This window comes from Python bivittatus, unplaced genomic scaffold (assembly GCF_059951505.1).
Source record: "Python bivittatus isolate LINGU-HERP-01145 unplaced genomic scaffold, Pbiv_v1 ctg000090_np1212, whole genome shotgun sequence".
NCBI classification, from domain to species: Eukaryota; Metazoa; Chordata; class Lepidosauria; order Squamata; family Pythonidae; genus Python; species Python bivittatus.
Genome location: NW_028277046.1, coordinates 3,498,866 through 3,520,237, shown reverse-complemented (window position 1 = coordinate 3,520,237; position 21,372 = coordinate 3,498,866). Strand labels below are relative to the sequence as shown.

At 47.7% G+C, this 21,372-nt stretch overlaps 1 protein-coding gene across 1 annotated transcript; it reads right to left on the bottom strand.

Moving 5' to 3' along the window:
* Positions 1 to 10,261: 10,261 nt before the first annotated feature.
* HES4 (hes family bHLH transcription factor 4) lies at positions 10,262 to 13,013 on the bottom strand. Its single transcript, XM_007439955.4, has 4 exons — positions 12,648 to 13,013; positions 11,927 to 12,022; positions 11,676 to 11,763; positions 10,262 to 11,173 (listed from the first exon to the last, which is right to left on the bottom strand). Exons 1-4 carry the CDS (start codon positions 12,753 to 12,755, stop codon positions 10,599 to 10,601), a joined length of 867 nt encoding a protein of 288 aa, XP_007440017.1. The 5' UTR covers positions 12,756 to 13,013; the 3' UTR covers positions 10,262 to 10,598.
* Positions 13,014 to 21,372: the final 8,359 nt, after the last annotated feature.

Genomic DNA, 21,372 nt, shown 5'->3' with positions numbered 1-21,372 from the left:
TCTTCCAGAGATGATGGCATTCCCTTTCTCTCTCTCTCTCTCTACTTGGCCTGATCGTAAATGCTTTTAAAAGCTTTCTGGTTTCTATGGCTTCTGTGGTTTCCTGCATGAAACCTCAGAGGGTTTTGCTTGGGAACTAAGCCAGGCTACACTCTTAAACAATTGATTTCCTATAGCATCTTAACTTCTCATTAAGAGGAAAGGCTGGCAGCTTCACTGTTGAGACGAGCACAAATGCAGAATGTGTGCACATGTGTTCATATGAGCTCTGATGGGATGCGTGTGAGGGTGCTCTGAGGCTGAATGAGGCCACAAATTGGCCAAACACACACTCGGGATCAGTGAGTGACTGCAGTTCATCAAGTCAACTCGGTTGCCATTTTGTGCTGGCTTCGAGAATGTTGGGACCTCTCTTGCTGTTCTCAGAGTTAGAAACCACCATTATTGAGCAGCGTATATACCCGATACAGTCAGATTAAAAACAAATTTATAAGAGCTTGTGGCTCAGTGGCCTGTAGAAATCCAGTTGGGGTCTCTGAAGCATGGAGTTTGAACTGGGCCGTCACATATTTTGGAGGAGGCATGGCATGTTATCTGAATTCAAGGGGAGGCCTTTGTGAACTGAGCTGTTGAAGAGGCTGAGTGGGAACAAGAAATACTGATATGTGGATTTAAATATCTGAATAAAGGTAATTGCAATGATGGACCTGTTTTCATTACTTCATGGTTTAGTTACTTTGAAGTGAAAAAATTCTTTTCTTTCTATTTATCGCAGGGCTCCAACAATGGAGGGAGGGGCCTGTGGGGAAAGGGGACCGGCTTCTTAACTGCCCTTACAATAAAAGCTTCTCCCTTCAAAGATTTCAGGATGAGATTTTACTGTGCAGTTGCTCTGCCTCAGTTGTGAAATGTTAAAAGATGGATCTCTAGGTTCTGTTGTCTTCTGTTCATAGCCCTCTTGGTTTTTCCCATGGTTTCCTCAAAGGAAATCTATTAAGTAGGAAAACATGGACTAATCTAATGGTATCTTTTGCTTAGTAGGTGCTAGAAGTCAGCTTTGGTCCAATTGTCCATTCCCCCAACCATCCTGCTCTATAAAGCAAGAATATTAATCAGTTGGCTACCTTTTACAAGTCTTTATACAGCGTTTAATGCCAGTTTTACAGTGTTGAATTAGATCCCCCTAGAATGATAGCGTTGGAAGGGACTTCATGACCTTGAAGGTCCCTTCCAAAACCATAGTTCAGGTGGGGAATGATTCCATGATGGTCATGGATTATGGCAATGAATCATGAAAACCATGATTCAAGGCAGGGAAATTTAATTCTACCGCAGCTCTCCTTAGGTTCTTAAATTAGGAATAAGGTTAAACTCTTTTGCTATATACATTTCTTTGGCAGGGATTTCCAAATAGGGCTTTCTTCACTGTTCAAGGTGTTTCTTTCAGCTTCCACAATGTACAAGCTGATGGAAGTTTAAGGGAAACAAAGGACAACAGGGTCTGATGAGGAGAGACTAGAGCAGACTTTGGAAGATAAAGCTGAAGGAAAAAGACTAAATGTTTGCCAGAGACCAACTCATATTTCCATCTGTTGGTGTCCTGGCCCTTCCTTGCACCCTGAATGACCCCCGTATTGCCTTCTGGTTTTAAGGGAAGACAGCCCTGAACTGACTGGAGTGGGCTTTGTAAAAAGGGCCTTGTCCCAGAGCCAGATTTTAAAAGCCATCCAGGCTTTGTGAGAAGAATCCTTCCTCTCTCTCTCTCTCCACCCACCCACCCATCCATCCATCCATCCTGCTTTTTTCTTCTTATTCAAATCTTTCCATTCACTCCCCCCAGTTCAAATAGCCAACAGCAGCCCATTCATATAACTGAAACTATAGCTAAGTTGGCAAATTTCAGGATGGCAGCACTTGGGGTCTCAATGTTACAGTTATTTATTTGGAGAACAGGTTCTGAGCAGCAAGGCAGGGAGTGACTTTTATTTCCTTTTAAATGGTTTCTTTCCACTGTGAAATATATTTGCCTCTGCATCTGAAGCAAATCTACACACAGAGCTTCCCTTACCATTTTTCAGCTCTGGCCTTTGTGCCAGTATCTGAAGATACTGGAGAAAATAAAACAGCAACCAAGTAGAAACCAGGTCCCATATGAAACAGAGCATCCAGTGGGGTCGTGAAAATGAACAGCATTTTCCTTCCCCTTAAGCTACCGACAACAGGTTTCATACTAAGTGAAAAACTGAACCCGGTGAGGAATGTTTGGTCTAATCTTCCATTCATTATCCAGCAAATGCACCATTCCAACCCAACCCAACAACCCTCCTTTCTCCCATCTGGTTCCCTTTGCTTCAGACAGACTTGCTGTTATCTCCTTGAGATAAATTTTGCCTCCGGTTGAGACAGCCAGACACATCAACAATCTTAAGGCTCTCTGGAACCATAAACGTGAGAGCGGCGTACTTTCCCAAGCCAGCCAGTGTAGCCTCACTGCACTGCTAATTAGCTTTACGTGTCAAAAGAGGCCCAACTGCTTTCTTGTCTTTTTCTCTCTGTACGCCTCAGGAATTCTTCACCTGTCCCACTCAGCTGTTGGGGGTGAACCACAGATCAGTCAAAGTATGTTCTAGTCTGAGAAAGCTTCCTAAAACTTACGCAGAATTGCACAGGCACATCCAACCTTCACATCTGTCGAACAGACATGTGGTTTTCTCTGCCCTCTGCCATGATATTTTGCTCTGTTCAGCTTTTAAACAACTCTCCACTCTGCCAAGAGTTTGCTCCTTTTTAAAATATTTGCTAGGGAGGGTGGTTTTGCAGCAGCGGAAGTAAACAGAATTTTAAAATCTGGGTTAAACAGCCAGAAATGTCCCCTTTTATTTGCTGGTGATCTATTAAAGATCACAAAGATTAGTTTATTGAAAATGAGGACTTCCAGAACGAAACTGACCAACAATTTACCCTAATTCTGGATTTCTGGAGAGTATCTACAGTAACACTGAAGAATGGAACTCTGTAGGCTGAGGTGTGTTGGTATCGTTTTGACTATTATTTCGACAGATATACACACTGGCCATTGGAAAAAGGGTTAAGGCACATGTTTTGCAGTCAAAATTTTGCCAGATTCAATAGTTTGCATTTCTATGCAAGCCTGGGGAACATTCCCAAGAGCTGCTGTCAATCAATGGAAAACCTGCTGTTCTTACTAATCAAATGGAATAAAGGGGGTGGGATGGACAGTGGAAAAACTCCTTCAAAAACAGACATTATTGGTGCCTGGTGTACAAATTAGATTTGATCCGGTTTTCTCAGATAGAGTTTAAGAGTCTCAGGTGGCCAGAAATGGTTTTCTCAGATAGAAAGGTGGAACAAAGACTGTATTCATGCAGCAAGCTTAAACAGGCCGAGCAAATAATGACTGCATTTGTACAACATACTAAGATTGGTTAGTATTAACCTTGATTAGGGTGTGTGTGTTTGGCTTAGTAGATTGTGTGAACTCAGGCCACTGGGTTAGAGTTCAATGAATTATGGGCACCTGGAACATGAGTTGCTTTTAACTAGGTTAAATGAGTTGTGTGAATATAGCCACTGAACAAGGACACAAGATAGCAGGGTTGATAAGAGAATAATAATTATTAATTATTAATTATTAAATGTATATGCCGCCTGACTCCCAGCGACTCAGTTGCTGAAAACAGGAGGGAGAACACAAACTAGGAATTGGCCTAGCAAGCCATGATTTTGTTCAATTGCCACAATCTTAGAATAATGCAGTTTCCATATTCCTAGCGTGGCCTGATCAAGAAACCTGAGACATCCCAAAGACTGTGAAATCATCGGGGATACAGAAATGGAGAAAGGTAACTTCAATACACTTAACCAAAGCCGGTTAGGTTGTTGCTAAATCCTGGCAATTAAAGAAAAAAATGCCAGTGCATCAGGAACTCTGGCTTTGACACATCTGGAAGGAATGCGACGGATTCCAGACTTTATAACCAGAAAGGAACAGAGCCCCAAGGAGTTGGGACGCGGGGTGTTAAGAAGGTGTCTCATTTCAAAATTTACTTGCAGGTTCAGGAGCAGATACGCTTGCCCATAAATCCTCTCAGCCTGGCCTGCATCTGAAAGGAAGGCAAACCAGCTGGTTTATTTATTTTATGCCCGTTCTCTCTGGTGGGATCGTGGCAGACAGGCCTCAAGTGAGCGGGACTTCCATCCTTTGTTCGCCACGGTGGGCCCGTTCAGCTGAGTGCAGTGAGCAAAGCAAGAATTTTGGCGCCAACCCGCCCCGCTCTGAAAGGGCCGGCATTCCTCTCCCCTTCGGCTTGAGAGGAGTTCCTGATTGAGGGCTTGGGTGCAGTGAACCCCTGACCTCAGAAAGCAGGGCTGCTGCTTTGGGGGCATTTCAGTTCAATTCATCAAATTAATGGCTTGAGTCAGCCTGCCCGTCGCTCCGCAAGCCGTGACCCGCTGCAGGCCGGCTTCCGAGAGTTTCTTGGATCAGGCCCTCGACGCTCTGCTCTGCGTGCTTGGCACAATCCCCTTCCAGATAAAACATGGGTATGGTTTCGTTTCTGCTCGCTTGTTCAGTCTAACCAGCCAATTTGTCCACCGGGCCCAACAGGGATTCCCAGGAATACAAACTTGCTAGCTTGGAGATTATTATCACTAATTATTATTGTTATTAGGACAGTGATCAGGGGTGTCCCATTTTTCAGGACAGGTATCCTTCCAAGCAGCATTAGCCATTGTCCGGCGAAAAAATGTTGTTGTTTCAAAAGCAACAACAAACTTCTAGGATTTTTCTGAGGAGGGGAGTAGAAATAATCCAACTGAACAGACTTTTGAGGTGGTTCTTTGTCTAATTTTAGGATGCCTTCAAACTGGGCACCTGGTGGTCATTTAGTCTGGAGAAGTGTTATTGATGGCTAAGGCCAGCCTGATGCAAACTTTGCAAAGGTGTGGTCAGCGTTCAGCTCTGTGGCATCAGGTCCCCAGGGGTCTTGTCTCCACCCCACACTGTCCAACCCCCCTTTCCTCCCTGCTGCTTTATTGCACCGGATCAAACGCAGAATAAAAGTAATTCTCTCTCTCTAACGCCAGGCCCGTCTGCTCTGTTCACCGTTCCAAGTATGGTGCGAAACAGGAGGCTGCAGAAAGGAGGCAAAGCGAGCCCTGCTCAAACCCAGCCAAAGAGTTTGAAAAGGAAAGTCAGCGGAAGCGCGCCAGGCTCGCTCCCAGTTTGGCAAAGGACTCTAAAGCTCAGCCCTGGCAACCTTACCCCACGGGGGCCGCCTGTAACCCGGTGGCTGAACCCTCACCAAGCCAACAGGCTGCGCGCAAGCCTCGCGCGTGGGGGACCCGAGCGTCGGAAAAAAGCCGTCGAGCTCAGGCTGGCTCCAGTGGCCCCCAAATTGCCACCTTGGCCAGACCGACGTGGCGCGGGCTCCCGAGCTACAAGCCGCCCCTATCCGCCGGCGGCGCCCCAGGCCAGCGCGGCTTGCTGGCTGCGCCAAGCGCTCCACCCTCCGGCTTCCTCCAGCAGGGCCGGGCCAGGCCAGGCCGGGCCACCCAGCCGCGAGGTGCGCCAGGCGAGGGCTTCGTCACTCCCTCGCGCTCCAGCGCCCGGCCCCGCGTGGGCGGCTGAACGCTCGTCGGCTCGCCAAGAGCCCGCGACGGGCGGGAGGGCGGACAGCCGGCCAACCAGCCGGCAGCCGCCGCCGCACACAGCCCAAACCAGGAGGGAATTTCTGGTTGGCTTGGCGGCGCGCCCGGGCGCAGTTGCTCTGCGGAGGAAGGGAGCGAGAGAAATCGCTCTGTTCTCACGACCTCCAGCCAAATGCACGCGGCAGGGCGGAGAGACGGGCCGGCCGCCAGCCCAGCGCATCCGCCGGCTCCAGGGCAGCCGGCCCCGCCGCACAGCTTGGCTCGGGAACGGCTTCCTTTAACTTCAAAGGCGAAGCTTGCGCAAACCTGCTGGGCTGGGATTCAAGAGCACCCCCGAACCACGTTAGGCCTTTCTTTAACAGGTGATACGTAACCTCGGCACAGATCGCTCTCCAGATGGGTCGGAGTGCAACCCCCATGGTCCCCTGCCAGCGCGTGCAGAAATCTTACACTAGCTTAGAGGCTTTGAATGCAGAACGTGGTGGATTCCTGACTTGGCATTTCCAATTACTCTTAAACGTTGCAGAGCTCCTTCGGGGCAGGCATCTCACTAAGCTATGATTTGTTGAATAATCATGAATGGCTGGGTTCACACAACACGCTGCTAAGCCAAAGCCAGCCAAAGCACGGGGAGTCGATCTTGCTTCAGTGTTGACAATGAAAGGTCTCAGCAGATCAGAGTTCCTTGGGTCCGTGGGCGGCTATATACATTTGTTAAATAAATAATATAGCGATGGCTTCGTTTCTGAGTCTAGTGGAAATGTGCATGAAAGCAGTTGTTTTATTCATGCCTGGCATAGACTGCTTCTGAACAAGATTTTCCCACAAGGCCATTTTGCACTCTTGCAGCTAAATAGGTTACCTTAATTCTTTTTAAAAGTCAGCGGCCCTAAATTCCTGCGTCTGTGTTTTGGGAAGCACATTCCCCATGTTTCAAATCTTCTGCCCGTCAGTTAGAGCTACCGAGACGGCAGCAAAGAGGTATACATTTTGCCTCTCCTTGCTGCCTTCTAGTGAGCAACCAGAGTTTTGCAGCTGAGCATAGCAATGACTGTGGGTTGTTCTCGTGCTCTAATATTATGAGAGGGGGATTTTCCACCTCCATATCCACCTCCACATTTAATGAAGTCGTGAAGCGATTCCCAGACTGCTGCTACAGGACTTGGAAGCATATTGGGAGAACATAGTTCCCTGAAAAGCAGGATAAAAATACAGTTAAATAAATAAACAGCTGATTAAATGTGCTGTGAGCACTGTGAGTGATTAGCTGTGTGCTCTAAGGATAAACCCCATATTTAGCGCACCGTAGGGTGGGACTATCTCAAACTTTGGACCTGACTTGTGGCACACTGACGAAAAAGGATGGCCGTAATTCCAAATAACCTTTCCCCTCCAGATAGGATCAAATAATCATTTTCATTTGCATCTCATGTTAAGCCTTGTTGAATTTCTGCATTACCTCCACAGCCTCTCCCTTAACTTTTCTCTTCTGGAAACAACCTGAAGAAAGATGTGTGCTCATTTCCTCAAAGACGGGGCCCTTGGATCACGCTGGCCTTTTTCTCCCTTGACTGCCTGTGTGGGGTTTGATAATTACCTGACCTACTTTAGATGGTTATTGTAAGGTTTTCTGAAATAATGCCCTGGAAGGGCTTTGTTGTAGTTGTCACCAAGCTGCCACTTTAAGCATCTCTCATTTAACAGCTTTTCCCATCCCTGTCATTTTTGGGAATACCCCTTTTCTCCAAAGGCTTGCTATGTTTCCCCTTTGGCTGCACTTCACATGCTGTGCGTGTCATAATGGGTGGTAAAATTGTTTTCTCCTCAATTCTTTGGCTTCTTTGCTGCACTGTGGATGAAGTTTTGAGCAGAGTAGGAAGGGGAGGGGAGGTTTGACAGGGAAGGCAAGGGGGGAGGAAGAACAGGGTTGAATCATTCTCATTTATGAGGAAGGCATTGTGAAGGCAACCAACTGAATTTACAACACCATTGAGTTGGAGAGTCCATCTCACCCCCTGTCAATGAGAAGGGGGCTACTTGGGGGTTGATGGGAGGGAAGGAGGAAGAAGAAGGACCCAGGCTTCTCAATAGACCCTCAGCCTTGCAAAAGAGCCCGCTGCATATTCAATGAGACCTTTTATATCTTTTAATTACCCTTCCCCACAAAAGAGGCCAAGAAACTCTTCTTCAGCTACCCATCCCATAAGGTGGGAGAGTGACTTTTCCTGTTTCCCCCAAGCCAGAAAAAAAGCAGAGCTAGGGTGAGGCCCAAGTGTGCTTCCACAGGGGGGGGGGAGTCTTGTTTCTAATCAGCTCATGACCCCATACGGTAGATTTAACAGCACCAAATTTACTGGCACGGGGTAGGCCAGGATGAAAGTTGGAACCAACCTTCAAATCCTTACTTTGGCATGAAACTCGCTTGATGACCTTGGATGAGTTGCTGCCTTTCAGTTTGCGGGGGGGGGGGGGGGAGAAGTGACAAGGAGAACCATGTAGCTGCTTCCTTGCAGGAATTCATCATCATCATCATCATCGTACTGGCCAACTTCCTCTGGGACACAGAAAGATTAGTTGAACTGCAGTAACAATAAGAGTTGCTTTTGTACAGAAGGGGTGAATGCAAGGATTCTCTTCTTCAGCCCAAAACAACTCCTCTCCAAACTCAAGTTGCTCATTTGATACCAAGCTCAGAACTGAGTAGAAAACAGATACGGCCCCCACTTGATTATGAGGTTATGGGTGGGGGAACAAGAGTCACTGCCCAAAATGAAATCGTTTCCCTAGCCAGTTTGTAGCCCCATCTTCAGCCAAGCGGACATTGGTGTCCTTCCGCTCCATTTCAGGTCTGACACGTGGCACGGAACCTTTGAAAAATGACAGGTGTTTTATAGAGACGAAAACCTCCTATGCCTCAGATTAAAATCTGCAGAAGAGCTTCTGGGCGAAGGCAATGTTTGCTCAGCCTTCCAGGCAAATGGTACAGGCTGTCAGGATGCATATTTCCCAACTAGAAAATAAGAATTTCTGTAATATCTCTAATCACCACAACTGCAGATGGTGCATGGTCCTTGCTTTGAAAAATAGAGGAAGATAACATATACAGGCAACTTATTGTCTCTCGTTGGCTGTTTTTGTAGAATGGTCTAAACAGGGCAGCTGCACTCGTGCAACATGCTTATCAAGTGGATGACGTAGCAGTTGAATATACACGATAAATGTGGTTTGTTTTAACCTTGGTTATATTGTGGCTTAGGATATGGCACGGTCCCAGCACCTCTGGTTATTTCTATTGTGAAAATGGATTAATTTAGTAACCAGGTTAAGTCGGTTGTAAGAACTCAGCTGTTGTTCAAGAACCCAGTTAGAAACTCCTTCTAGGAAGAATGGAAGAGTTAGAAACCTTTCTAAATGTATATCTTAGCAAAAATGGTTGTTCCCTAGTTCCCATTCCTAAATTAGTATTCCACATTTTTTCAGGGCATGGGTAGACTTGGTAGATCTGGGCTGCATAAATAGGGATGGCCACTAGGGGCCACTAGTATATCTCTTTACTGCCATCTAATGGCTGTCTACAGTGTTGCAGCCCAGATGTGGATGGCAGCCCCAAGGACTGCACTTGGGACTTTAAAGGTTGTCCTGGCAGCTGCACTCCAAAAGGACAAAAGCTGAATTTAATTTTCGTTTTAACTGAATTAAAATTAGAGATAGGTAATACAATGGTTCCCCGGTAATGAATATACTTTTCCTTTTCTCATTTTCACATTACTTTTTGACAACAAACTTTTGGAGTTGCTGAGGGGGAGCCAAGATTTTGGGGACAGCGTGTGGCATGGGGAAGGAGAATAGAGAACTGACTCTTTACATTTTGACTAGCTAATGAAATGCAGTTCATAAGCTTTGGGCTGAGTTGTCAACTTTGCTAATGATGGGGCTGGATAATACCCCAAGACTTAATTTTCATCTCTGTATGAGGAAAGCAAGTTTACTTTCTTGAAAACTGATTTTCTGTGATTTGAAATGAGGAATCTGTAGCATATGAAAGCAAGGCCAGCTGCTTGAAGCAGCTCTTGCCAAGTTAAGAAATATGGCTTGTCTATATCTATAGTTTTAGCGTATTATGTGGCAAATTTCTCCTACATAAGCCTACAAAAAATTAGCCAATTAAATCTGAGTAGTGTTTTTTAAGCAAAAAAAAAAAGAGGCTTTTAGATTATGCAGGTATACTATAACAGATATTTTGGGAAAGGCACTCCCTCCCAGCCTTGTTTCCTTCATAGATGGCAATGCCTCTGAGATAATCACACCATAATTTTATATTTGTCCATGAAGAAAATGGATCTTTAGTATTTTAAGTGGAATATTTTAGTTGATCAAAAGCATTTTTACATTCTTGACTTGCTTTGAGAGCCTACAATTCTTGTGGCTTTCCTCTATCCTGCACACATTATATGGTATTTGAGATACATTTAACTAGAAGGACAGTGTTGATAACCAAATTGTATTTGTCCAAGTCCACTAGTTAAATAGTTTAAAACTCTTCCCCACTTTTAACTCTGGCAATGACAACAGCATTTCTAATTCAAGAAAGTTTTATTTGTACAAACATCTTCCAACATTCTTTAAAAACAAAGTCTCAGACATACATAAACAAGCTTTGGCATAGTACGTGGCAAATATTTGATACAAAACTAAGATTTTCTTTTTTTAAAAAAGAAATATTTCACATAACGTTTAAAAAAAGGGTTAAAAATACAAATTGGCATCCCGACCTTTGGAAATGAATAAATATGAGTTTTTTGGGGAGGTGGGGGAATTCAGCCAACAAAATAAACGAGAGGTCCGGGTTCCATACAACGGAACCAATTTTGAAAATACTCAGGATTTTTTTGTGGGGAGAGCAAAGGAGGGGCAGAACAAGGGAAGAGTCACCACGGTCTCCAGACGGTTTCATGACGTTCTCCTCCAGCTTGAGAAACGGGTGCTAAACTTCCCCCAAAAGATGTAAGCCCTTGCACTGGCGATACAGAAGGAGTTGCTGTTGAACTATTGCAGGAAACAGGCATGTTTGTGTTGGCATAGAGTGGGACCACTGGTCCAGCGCCAGGTGGAAAAGATGGGTTAGGGATGAGGAAAGCAAACTGGCCGTCAGTCGCTGGTACCAGCTGGAACCCCCCGTAGACCTTTGGGGACAAAGTTTCACTGGGGTTAAGTTTGCACGGCCCGGGCATTACTCCAGCTGCAGCTGCTGGGCCTGGCAACTGGATATGCAAGGGTTGTGCCAAGTGCGCAGGCTGTCCGCTCGTGGCCTGAGGGGGAGGTGGTGGTGGATAATTCATGGCCACAATCTGACCCAGACAAGTGGAAAGGTGGCCCAGGAGCCGGCTGCGGACGTCTGTGTTCACCCCTTCGCAGGTGGAGAGGAAACGGGTGACTTCGTTCATACACTCGTTAAATCCAGCCCGGTACTTGCCCAAGACACTAGGATCAGCACTCAGAGCAGCTGCGAGGGAGAAAAGGGTGGTGAGGAAGGATTAACGACCAGACCAGCACCGTTCAAGCTTTTTGGCTCTTGAGGACCCTAGGGATGAGCTTCCTTCTTTCTTTGGCCAATGTCTCTCGTACTAAGTGTAGCCTTAGACCTGGGGGTCGAAGGTCTTGGTTTTGAAGACCTGCTCAGCTCTGGACTTTCCTGGATGGAGCAGGCCAAACCCCTCTCCAGGACCCTGGATGAGGAAGATGGCTTCAGATCCTGTTGAGCCACGAACTAGGAGGCTTTTGAATGTCAGTTTCTGGCCTGCCTTGCTGGGATGCTAAGATGATTAGCGAAAGCATTTGCCTGAAGCAAGAGCAGAGTACAAACTCTGTGTGGAATGAGGAGCGGACCCCCAGATAGCTAGATTTTCCACATTACATAGCATTATTTTCTTTCTGCACCCCACAAGAGAAGGAACAGTTGCAGAGGTAAACTCCACACCCCTGTTGGCAGGAGGTTTGCTACTCACCTGTCATCTGGGCTCTCTGGAGATTTCTCAGGTGTTTTACTGTCATTTCCAAGATATCTGCTTTCTCTAGCTTTGAGTGCCTGGAGCTCTGGAGGAAACAAACAAGGGAGAAAGGGTGAGCTGGCTTGAACCACGCTGACTAAAATGGTAGGGGTCCAAGGAAGGAACAGCTGGGGTACCCCCAGGGCTCCCCCTCCCTCCCACCTCAAGCACTGCAGGCGCATTCTGTATCCCCACCCCCACCAACTTACATCTTTCTTCAGCGCATCCAGGATGAGAGTCTTGAGCTGGCCCAGGCTTTCGTTAATCCTGGCCCGCCGTCGCTTCTCCATGATTGGTTTGGAGGACTGTTTGGGAGGCAGGGAAAGGAGAGAGAGAGAGAGAGAGAGAAGGAAGGAAGGTTAGAAACTCAAGTGGGCATCAAGGGGGACAACGCTGGCCTCTCCCCACAATGCCACTGAGATTCTGCAGCTGGATGGATTCCCTTAGCAGAGGCTCTTGCTGCAGCTTGGGGGGGTTAGCAACCTGGAGGACCTCCTGGCATTGCACGGTGGCTCCCTGCTGAAGCCCTGCAAGGTGACCACTCGGGAGGGAATCAGTAAACCGCACTGGCTTCCAGGTCCCAGCCCCACAAATCTTGACTCAGGCTTCACCCTGCCTGCCCCCTTCTTCCTTCCCACCCTTATCAATCAGTTGTCCAATGCTATCTATTCACCTACTCTTTTCCTACCAGCACCTCTCCCCCCCCCCCCCTCCGCCTCCCCTTTGCTGGCTCTCTTATGCAGCTGAAAATCTCCGCGGAAGGAATGCTTTGGGTAAATGCAAGGGGAAAAATGCCTAAAATACCCCTGCTCGAGAGGAGCGGAGGTTCACGAACGACCTTATCTGTGCCTGCGGTCAGGAATCCCATCCCTTTGGAAAGCAGGGCCGCAAGTAGAATCGATTTCACTGCACCGAGCAAATCAGAATTACCTTTCTGTGCTCGCTGGCGCTCTTGGGTTTATCGGGGGTCTGGCTGGAACTGGCCGGGGCTCCGGCGATCGGCGAGGCGGTCGGTTTCTCCATCGTATCCGCTGGCATTTTGGTGACCTCGTTATTTTACCCCGAAGAGGGAGAGGGCTGGGCGCGGCAGGCAAGCGCGGATCGGGGGCTGCTGGCGGCGGGGCTCAACTGTACATCCGGCGGGGCTCAGCCGCTCTGCTTTCTCCCGGCTTCCAAAGGCGAGGGAGGGCCGCGGCTGCGAAACCGAGCGCGGCCCGGCAAGTGGCAGAGCGTCGCGGCGGCGGCGGCGGCGGCTCCCGTCCCCGCAGCTGCCGTTGCTTTGGCTGCAGCGCGGACCTCCCCCCTGGCTTTTATAGCCGACGGCAGCTCCCAATTCGTGTGAACCCTTCTCCACATTCTTTCCCACACTCCCGTCCGCCAATGGGAGACGGGACTCTCCCCGTCGGGCCCGCCGATTGGACGACGCCCCCGCGAGCTGTCAGTCACGCGCCAAGAGTGGTCCCCTCGCGCCCCCCTCTTCCTCGCCCCCACTTACTTATTAATTTATCCGCTTGCCTGCCTCCGCGCCCACGGGCATGCAAGTAGGCATCGCCGGGCTTGGACGGGACCTAGAGCCTCGGCGGGCATCAAAAGAAGCCAAGCCTGCAGAGACAGGCTTTCAGGAGTCTCACCTCCCCCCCCTCCCTCCCTCCCTCCCTCCCCCAACCAGAGATCTGCACGGTGCAGGTCGATCTCCCCCTGCCCCAGTTAAGAAGAATCCCCGCGCCCCCGGGGGCTGGACTGCATTGATCCTTAACTGTGCCTTAAAAACGAGGAAGGCTGGGCGGGGTGAGTTGGGAGAGAAAGAGAGAGGAGTGCTCCAAAGGTTGGGGACGTGGGGAAGACCTCGATTCTAGGGTTTGCTTTCTTGGGTTGGAGTCTGTCCCGATTTTTTTTTTTTTTTAGTCCGGGGGCAGGTTGATTGCGTTTTTCCCCCTCTTGCCCACGCGAACGGACTCCTACATAAGCTTCTCTGGCTTTCGTTTGGCAGGTGCCCAGTTTTCAATCATTCAAGGCCTTTGGGGGGCGGCTTGAGGGTCCGGCGCCCATTTCTCGGCTTCCCACCTGAGCCCTCCAAACGCGCGCTGCGAGAGCGGTGGGAATGAGCGCCCAACATGAGCGCCGGTAAAGCCTGCGTGTTTACTCCAAAGTAATACGGGGCAGAGGGGGAGAATCGCTCGGCCTGGGGAAAGCGGGAGAGACCCGGACGCTCTATGGAACCCCTGTTTTGCAGAGCCGGGTCCACGGATCTTCTCTTCCACCCTTCTCTTCGGCTCTCTCCCCGCTCCTCCCGCCATTATTTAGATTTATCCGAGATATTTTACAAAAGTGGGAGCGTTCCACCGACCCTTCCCGCCCCGCTAAACTCCCCTGCTCCCTTCCAATCCCCTTGAAACGGCCTTCCAAAACAAACACGCCTCGGCGCCCCCCCCCCCCGCGCTGCACATCTGTGTGCAACGCCATCCCGGTTGAGCCAGAAGGAAAGCCCACGGAGGGCCCTCCTGGGGGGCCCCCCTCGCAGACCAAAGCAAAACCCCCTTTGGGGCTGCGAGCAGGAGAAGTTTTCCGATTTGAAAAACCGCCGCTGCTCCGAGGATCTGCCCGCACGTCCCTCCAGCTGTTGCAAAAGCGCACGCACGGGGGAAGAAAAATAAATAAATAAAAGGAGGGATGAAAAAAAAGAGAGGAAACCAGCAGCCGCCCGGCACGCGAAGCCCTGCCAGAGGCGCAGCCAATAGGGGCACGGCTGCATGCCAGCTTGCTTCCCATTGGCTGGCAGCCTCCGGAGCTGTCAATCAAGGCTCCTTCTCTCCCCCCCCACCCCCAGCGGCTAAAACAGCTGCCAAATGTTGTCGTGCCTCCACCCTGCAAGACGGGCCGGGGCGCGCGCGCGCAAGCCCGGCTTCCCTGCCCTCCACCCGCCTCGCCCGCGAGAGCACGTGCCTAAAGCGCTTCTGGCTTCCTGCGCCGCGCACGCACACGTGCACACATGCACACGCACACCCGGAGTGGGAGGAAGGGGGTGGCCGGGCTCCAGCGACGCTCCTGGCGGTTTGCAAGCTAGCCAGGGAGAAGCGCAGGCATGGGAAAACCACGCCCCCTGCGTTTTTTTTTTTATTATTATTATTATTATTATTATTACTACTACTACTACTACTATTATTTATTATCCTCATCATCTAACCTTCAGGACAGAGTGAAGATTAAGTTTCCAGAGGGGAAGCTGGGTTGTAGAGGGTGAGTTGCTACAACAAGAAGAAGGATCTAAGGATGGCATTTGTACAATGCGGTCAGTTTGGATAGGGTTCACTTTGGTTGGGGATTTTGCAGCTAAGTATGTTGTCCCCGTTTGATTCCTTTAGGGTTCAATGCATGGGGAGAAGCTAGAAAATAATTTAGTAATTGTCGGGTTAACCTGCCTATAGGCTGAAGTAAGTCTGGAAAAGCCCTGGATGATTGCTGCTAGCTATTGCCCTAGGGCAGTGTTTCTCAACCTTGGCAACTTTAAGATGTGTGGACTTCAACTCCCAGAATTCCCCAGCTGGGGAATTCTGGGAGTTGAAGTCCACACGTCTTAAAGTTGCCAAGGTTGAGAAACACTGCCCTAGGGTCATCTCACAGTCAGGCCCTGAAGTCCTGTGTCCCTTTCACCGCAAGGCCTTTCAATATCCCGTGCCTCCGGTTTACTCAGTAGACTTCACCAGATCATTGTAAACCTAGTAATCACATTTGCCCAGCTTCTTAAACATTATGTTAATCGCTGTGAGTTTTCTGTTGACTTAGTGTGTCAGGAGAACCAAGACAATTCAGTAGGGTTTTGGTCCAGGGTCTTGGATGAACTCAAAAAATAAAACTCAATTTAGGGCATGCATATTGTATCTGGTTTGCAAACTCCAAGACAACCACCAGGTGGGGAAACAGAGCGAAGGCTTTCTGGGTCTCTTTGCTGCCCTCTGATGGTCCCGCAGGGTATGGCAGCACAGATCTGGTAGTCCTAGGTAATCTAGTTCCCAGATGAAAGGGTCACGCTGGAACAAAAGGTTAATTTTAGCTCTGACTTCCTTATGTATCCTCTGTCAGCAAGACACACACACTTTTTTTTTTTTAACTTAAACTGATACAAAGGGAAGTGGAGTCCTAAAATACTGAAATAGTTTATGGGAGGGTATTTTAATATATTATTTTACTGCCTTAATATCTTATGCAGTAAGGAACACCTGTTACGGGTTTTTCTGAATGCTTGAACTGCAACCTTTTGTTTTTCTAAGGACATAGCCTAGCATAGAAGTATGCAGATCTCAGGCTCATAAGGTCGGTGTTTTTTGCCAGAACCTGAAAGTCCACCGACCAGATGCAAAATACAAGTAAGATATAAGAAATATTCAATATGAAGAAATGCCGAGCACAAGGATTTCCTTTGCAGAACCAGATGCTTTCTGTCCACTACTGACCTAGCAAAGAAGACACATCAGTCCAGTAGTTGCATCTATCCATCAGTCCAGTAGTTGTTATAGTATAACAAAAGCCTTAAAAGCCTACCTGGACACATTTGTGGTGAGCTGGGACACCAATAAGCCCAAAACCCACTTTATTTGTTGGCCCCGTTCACTCCAGCTCGTTTTGTCCCAGACCTCCCTGATAATCCAATTGGTACGCACAACCCAAAGTTTAAGCAGAAAAAAAGCCCTCGACAATCTCAACCCCGTGTGTAGTTGTGTGTTGGAAGAGTGGCTGGAAATTTTCACCCTCCTCCTCCTCCTCCTCCTCCTCCTCCTCCTCCTTTCTTTTCAATTTCTTCTTTTCCAGGAACAATTATTGCGTGAGAAATGGCTGCAGGGATGGGGTAGGGGTGGGGGAGAATGAGAAGGAAAGAGGCTAGCAGTGCCACCTTTAGGCCATTTGCAAAATTATGTGATGGGGGAAAATTGCATTTCTCTTGGCTGGAGAGCAATTCTGAGAGCAATTCTGCACCCAAATAATGCAACCAATCCTGGTGCCTTTTTGATGATGAGTAAGTCTCGTGCATGTTTACCAAGTGTGCGCAAGTCAAGTATATTGAGAAGGGGCATATTTTATATGACAAAGCATTTTCACCCTCTAAAACTGGGCCCCTGGCATTTGAGAACTCATATTCAGGATTTATATGCAGTACATTCTTTATTTCTCAGTGAAGTTTAAATAAACGTGTAAGCGAAGAGAATTCGGGCCAAAGAACTTGCAGCCAAAACTTGGTTTTTAGGGGTCAACAGTGAAGAAGAAATCTCCTCAGGGAAATGCATGTCAGGTCTTCACTGAATGGGTATTTAATGTATTGATGCCCTAGGTTTTTCAAGATAAAGTTCAGAACAGTGTACATTAGCCTAGTGACTGGAGCTGAGGGTTGTTGGGTTTTACCCGTGAAAGAAGATCCCATTTTTCTACCTCGTTGTCAGAAGGCTTTCAAACCCTCTTGGAGTTTTCCCAGCTTACTTTACAGCTGTGAAAGGGTGGAAAGTCTTGTCATATGTGATTTATTTCCTTCCCTCCCCATGGATGCACACTCGTGCTTGGCCTGAAAGAGCCCCAAAGGAGGAATGTCCTTAACTAAGGAAGGCTGGGAAGCTATAGCTGGCTAGATGGAGTATTGCGTGTCGTCCAGGTTCAGACCCTCTTTAACTAAAATCTCCCCACCCAAGCAGAAAAGCAGCGTGGATCGAGGGGTATCTAGGACTGTCGAACTTTTCCAGATCCTGCTTCGTGGAAAACCAGGTGTTGAACTTGGGAACAAATGCCTGCAAAGCAGATGTTTTTCCATTGATGTATGTTCCACCACTGATTCTTCTAAGTCCCGCGGTTCTGGGATACGTTACCGTTTCCCTCCAATTCTGGGAAACATATCCTGGCTGATTTCTAGAAGTTTAGGGGCTCAGATCCTTTGTAAGCCATCTGGCCCCTGTAGATAAGAAGGGACATGCTATTAACCGAATTATTTGTGTTTGGATTATGTTCTTGAGGACACAAGACGCCTCCTTTCTCTCAGAAGACCCCCCCCCACCTTCTTTGATCCTTAAGCCTAACTTTATTAGAGTCAAACTTTTTTCTTTTTTAAGGCAGAGGCTCAAAAGCTTACGGCTTGGGTAAAAAAAAAAAAAAAAAAGACTAAGATAGTTGGAATCCAAATGCGTGGTTTTGTCTGGATGTTTTGCTGTTTTCGTTGCTTTCCAACTCTTGTCTAGCCTCGCTTACTTTGAAGGGTTCTGTTTCACGGGGCAGTTACTCTTAGCATGATCGTAATTGCAGTCTCTTGCATGTGCACATGCTCACATGTTTGTGTGCATGAGAGAGAGAGGGAAGGGAGGGAGGGAGGAAGGAAGGAAGGAAAAGGAAGGAAGGAAGGAAGGAAGGAAGGAAGGAAGGAAGGAAGGAAGGAAGGAAGGAGGGAGGGAGGGAGGGAGGGAAGGAAGGAAGGAAGGAAGGAAAGAAAGAAAGAAAGAAAGAAAGAAAGAAAGAAAGAAAGAAAGAAAGAAAGAAAGAAAGAAAGAAAGAAAGAGAAAAAGGAAGGAAGGAAAGAAGGAAGGAAGGGAAAGAAAGAAAGAAAGAAAGAAAGAAAGAAAGAAAGAAAGAAAGAAAGAAAGAAAGAAAGAAAGAAAGAAAGATCTTTGCCTTTTTGTTTGAAGTGCCATTGGACAGTAAGATTGTTTTTCAGTCTTTGAACTACAAAGGTTCTTAAAGTATTTTAGTAGTCATCTCATCCACCCTCTGCTCCAGGTAGGAACTGTGCAGATATAATCTTTCCACCCTCTGTTCCACTATTGATCAGCTTCTATTATTACAAAGTATCTCTCAATGGCCATGTTCCGTCAACACACAAAACCTGGTGCCAAATTAATCAGTTTTCTGAGCTTGTCTGATCCTTTGAATGACAAACTAATCAAATGGCCGGGATTCCCATCACACCCAAAGCCAATAATAGTAAGCTGTTAACTGTGTTTATCATGATGCAGAAACCTACTTGCTAGGTTTGTAACTGACTTGGTTAAATGTGTGGACACAGCCAGATGTTCAGCTGGAATCTACTTCCATACTGTTTCCCCCATTATTTCATTTTCTGACCCCTGCAGCATCTCTTGATTGCACTTGAAATTGTACTTTAAAGCTCTTCTCTCACCCCATGTGAAAAGCAGCTCTTTATTCCTTATTATTTATCTGATGGATGGATCTTCTTCTCCATCAAGGCCTCCAACCATGTAGAGTGCTTTTCCACTACCCATCCTCCGCTTTATAAGGCTTTAAAGATCGTTTGTAGCAGAACATTTATGTTCCATAAGAGTGCCCAAAGCTATTGTCAGGCCTAGCCCAAGGAACTCCAAGAGACCATGCCAGTTCTGTCCAGCTATGTTTATTAGCTACAACCTCTAGCAAGAATCTTCCCAGACTAAAAGCCCAGTTCCCAAAGTCCTCCAGCCACAACAGTGTGAATTCCTCAGGGAGGTGCCAGTCTCGTCCTCTTGTTCCTCCCACGCGGTTCTGGCGAGCTAAGAAAACGTTTATCTCCCTGAGCTTGGCCTTCATAATTCCATTCCATCACATCTTTGATGTCAGGCCTAGCCCAAGGAACTCCAAGAGACCATGCCAATTCTGTCCAGCTATGTTTATTAGCTACAACCTCTAGCAAGAATCTTCCCAGACTAAAAGCCCAGATCCCAAAGTCCTCCAGCCACAACAGTGTGAATTCCTCAGGGAGGTGCCAGTCTCGTCCTCTTGTTCCTCCCACGCGGTTCTGGCGAGCTAAGAAAACGTTTATCTCCCTGAGCTTGGCCTTCATCATTCCATTCCATCACAGCTATGAATTTCAGGTCATGCATAAACATAAGCATGTTCTAATGTTAAGAAGCTACAGGCCGCAGTTGGCCGAGTTGCAAAAGAGGATGTGGATGGGATCCTCACATTCTGGCAGTTCTATTATGGAGGGAGTTAACTGCTCCTTCCCTGCTGGCCTGGATGGATCAGGACTTCACTGCCTGAATTCTTGATTCAGGATTTGTCTGGTTCTGGGCTTTGCAAAGCTGCAGCTTGCCAAGCTTCATATCTAATTAGGTCCATGATGAAGCGTTCATGGAAACTATTGGAGTATCTACCAGCCCTTGTTTGGTCTTCCAGTACATTTCAGATGTACTTGGGTTTCCTTCTGTAAAGGTATTTTGTACTTCCACAAACTTTGTGGTTTTCCTGGGCCTGATGAAACCTCTCTTTGATGGTGGGATGATAGGAGTTTGGCAGCCTAGTCAAGAGCGTGCCTGCTGGAAAATCAGAAATAAAGGGAATGATAACTTGCTTCAATCCTGTGAGTTATTTGGCCAGCTCCTATTACAATTTCAGTGCAAAGCAAGAAGGAAGAGGGAAAAAAGATCTGTAGTGGTTCAAATGGAAAGAATTCACAAAAGAATTCTTTGGAATTTATCCCTTCAATGGTTGCTAAGTTGTAAGATTGATAAAAAATGGGGGGTCCTGCCCAGTGACCTCTCTGTGTTTTCTACATGTCTAGCACCAAGGACAGCAACTCAGTGTTTGGACCAAAGGCAGTTCTGTTGTCAGGACAGTGTCCATAGGAAGTACTGCACTCTTTAAGTCCATTTTTATACTGGTATTTTTCCTTGCAGACAAAATTGTGTGAGAATTTCCATTCATGCCTGTCAGACATTGAAGGGTGCTGTGTGTTGTGTATCGGTACGTGCCTGTTCCAAGAGGTAGAAGGTCTGGTGTTAGAATTCACCCAGTCTCACAATATTAGCGGGGCTCAAATTCAGTGCATATGAAAGGAAGATCAAAAGAGGGGGGGGGGAGAAAGCTTATAATAATGGTGATATTGTAAAAAAGTGATAACTTGGTGTCAGAGGGACCTCTCTGGTTTTCTGTGTCCACTGACAGTGGATGGTGCCATCAGAGCACAAGCATCTTACCCAGAGGTGGATAAGAAACTGGATACAGTGGTACCTCGGGTTACGAACTTAATTCGTTCCGTGACTCTGGTCGCAGCCCGAATTGGTCGCAACCCGAAGCAAATTTCCTCATATGGTTCAACGTAATTACCGTTAATCCGTTCTGGCGTGGAGGACAGGGAGGCGGCTATTGCTTGGAGGGAGAGCCCCGTCCCTACGACCACGTGTCAGGGACGGAAAATGGCCGCGGACCACGTGTCAGGGGCAGGAAATGGCCGCGGACCACGTGTCAGGGGTGGGGAAATGGCCGCGGACCACGTGTCAGGGGCGGAAAAATGGCGCAGACCACGTGTCGGGGTGGAAAATGGCCGTGGACCACATGTCAGGGGCGGGAAATGGCCACGGACCATGTGTCAGGGGTGGAAAATGGCCAAGGGCCACGTGTCAGGGGCGGAAAATGGCCACGGACCACGTGTCGGGGCGGAAAAATGGCCGCGGACCATGTCACAGAAGGGAAAATGGCTGCGTATCCTGTTCGTACCCCGAGGCGGAGTTCACAAACCGAGGCAAAATTTTGCGGCCGGAGCTGGTTGTAACCCGAAAAGTTCATTAACAGAGGCGTTCGTAACCCGAGGTTCCACTGTACTTGGCTTATAGCTGGTGGAGGACAAATAAGCCCATGTTTTACAGATGATGTTTTTTGCTGTTGATAGGTCAAAGAAGATCTGTTAGCCTAA

Excerpts from the sequence above, each read along its gene's own strand:
- HES4 (XM_007439955.4), bottom strand. The coding sequence starts at position 12,755 with ATGCCAGCGGATACGATGGAGAAACCGACCGCCTCGCCGATCGCCGGA. Across the intron at positions 12,023-12,647 it reads GCGCCAGCGAGCACAGAAAG|TCCTCCAAACCAATCATGGA; the intron begins GTAATTCTGATT and ends CCTCCCAAACAG. Across the intron at positions 11,764-11,926 it reads TGGATGCGCTGAAGAAAGAT|AGCTCCAGGCACTCAAAGCT; the intron begins GTAAGTTGGTGG and ends TGTTTCCTCCAG.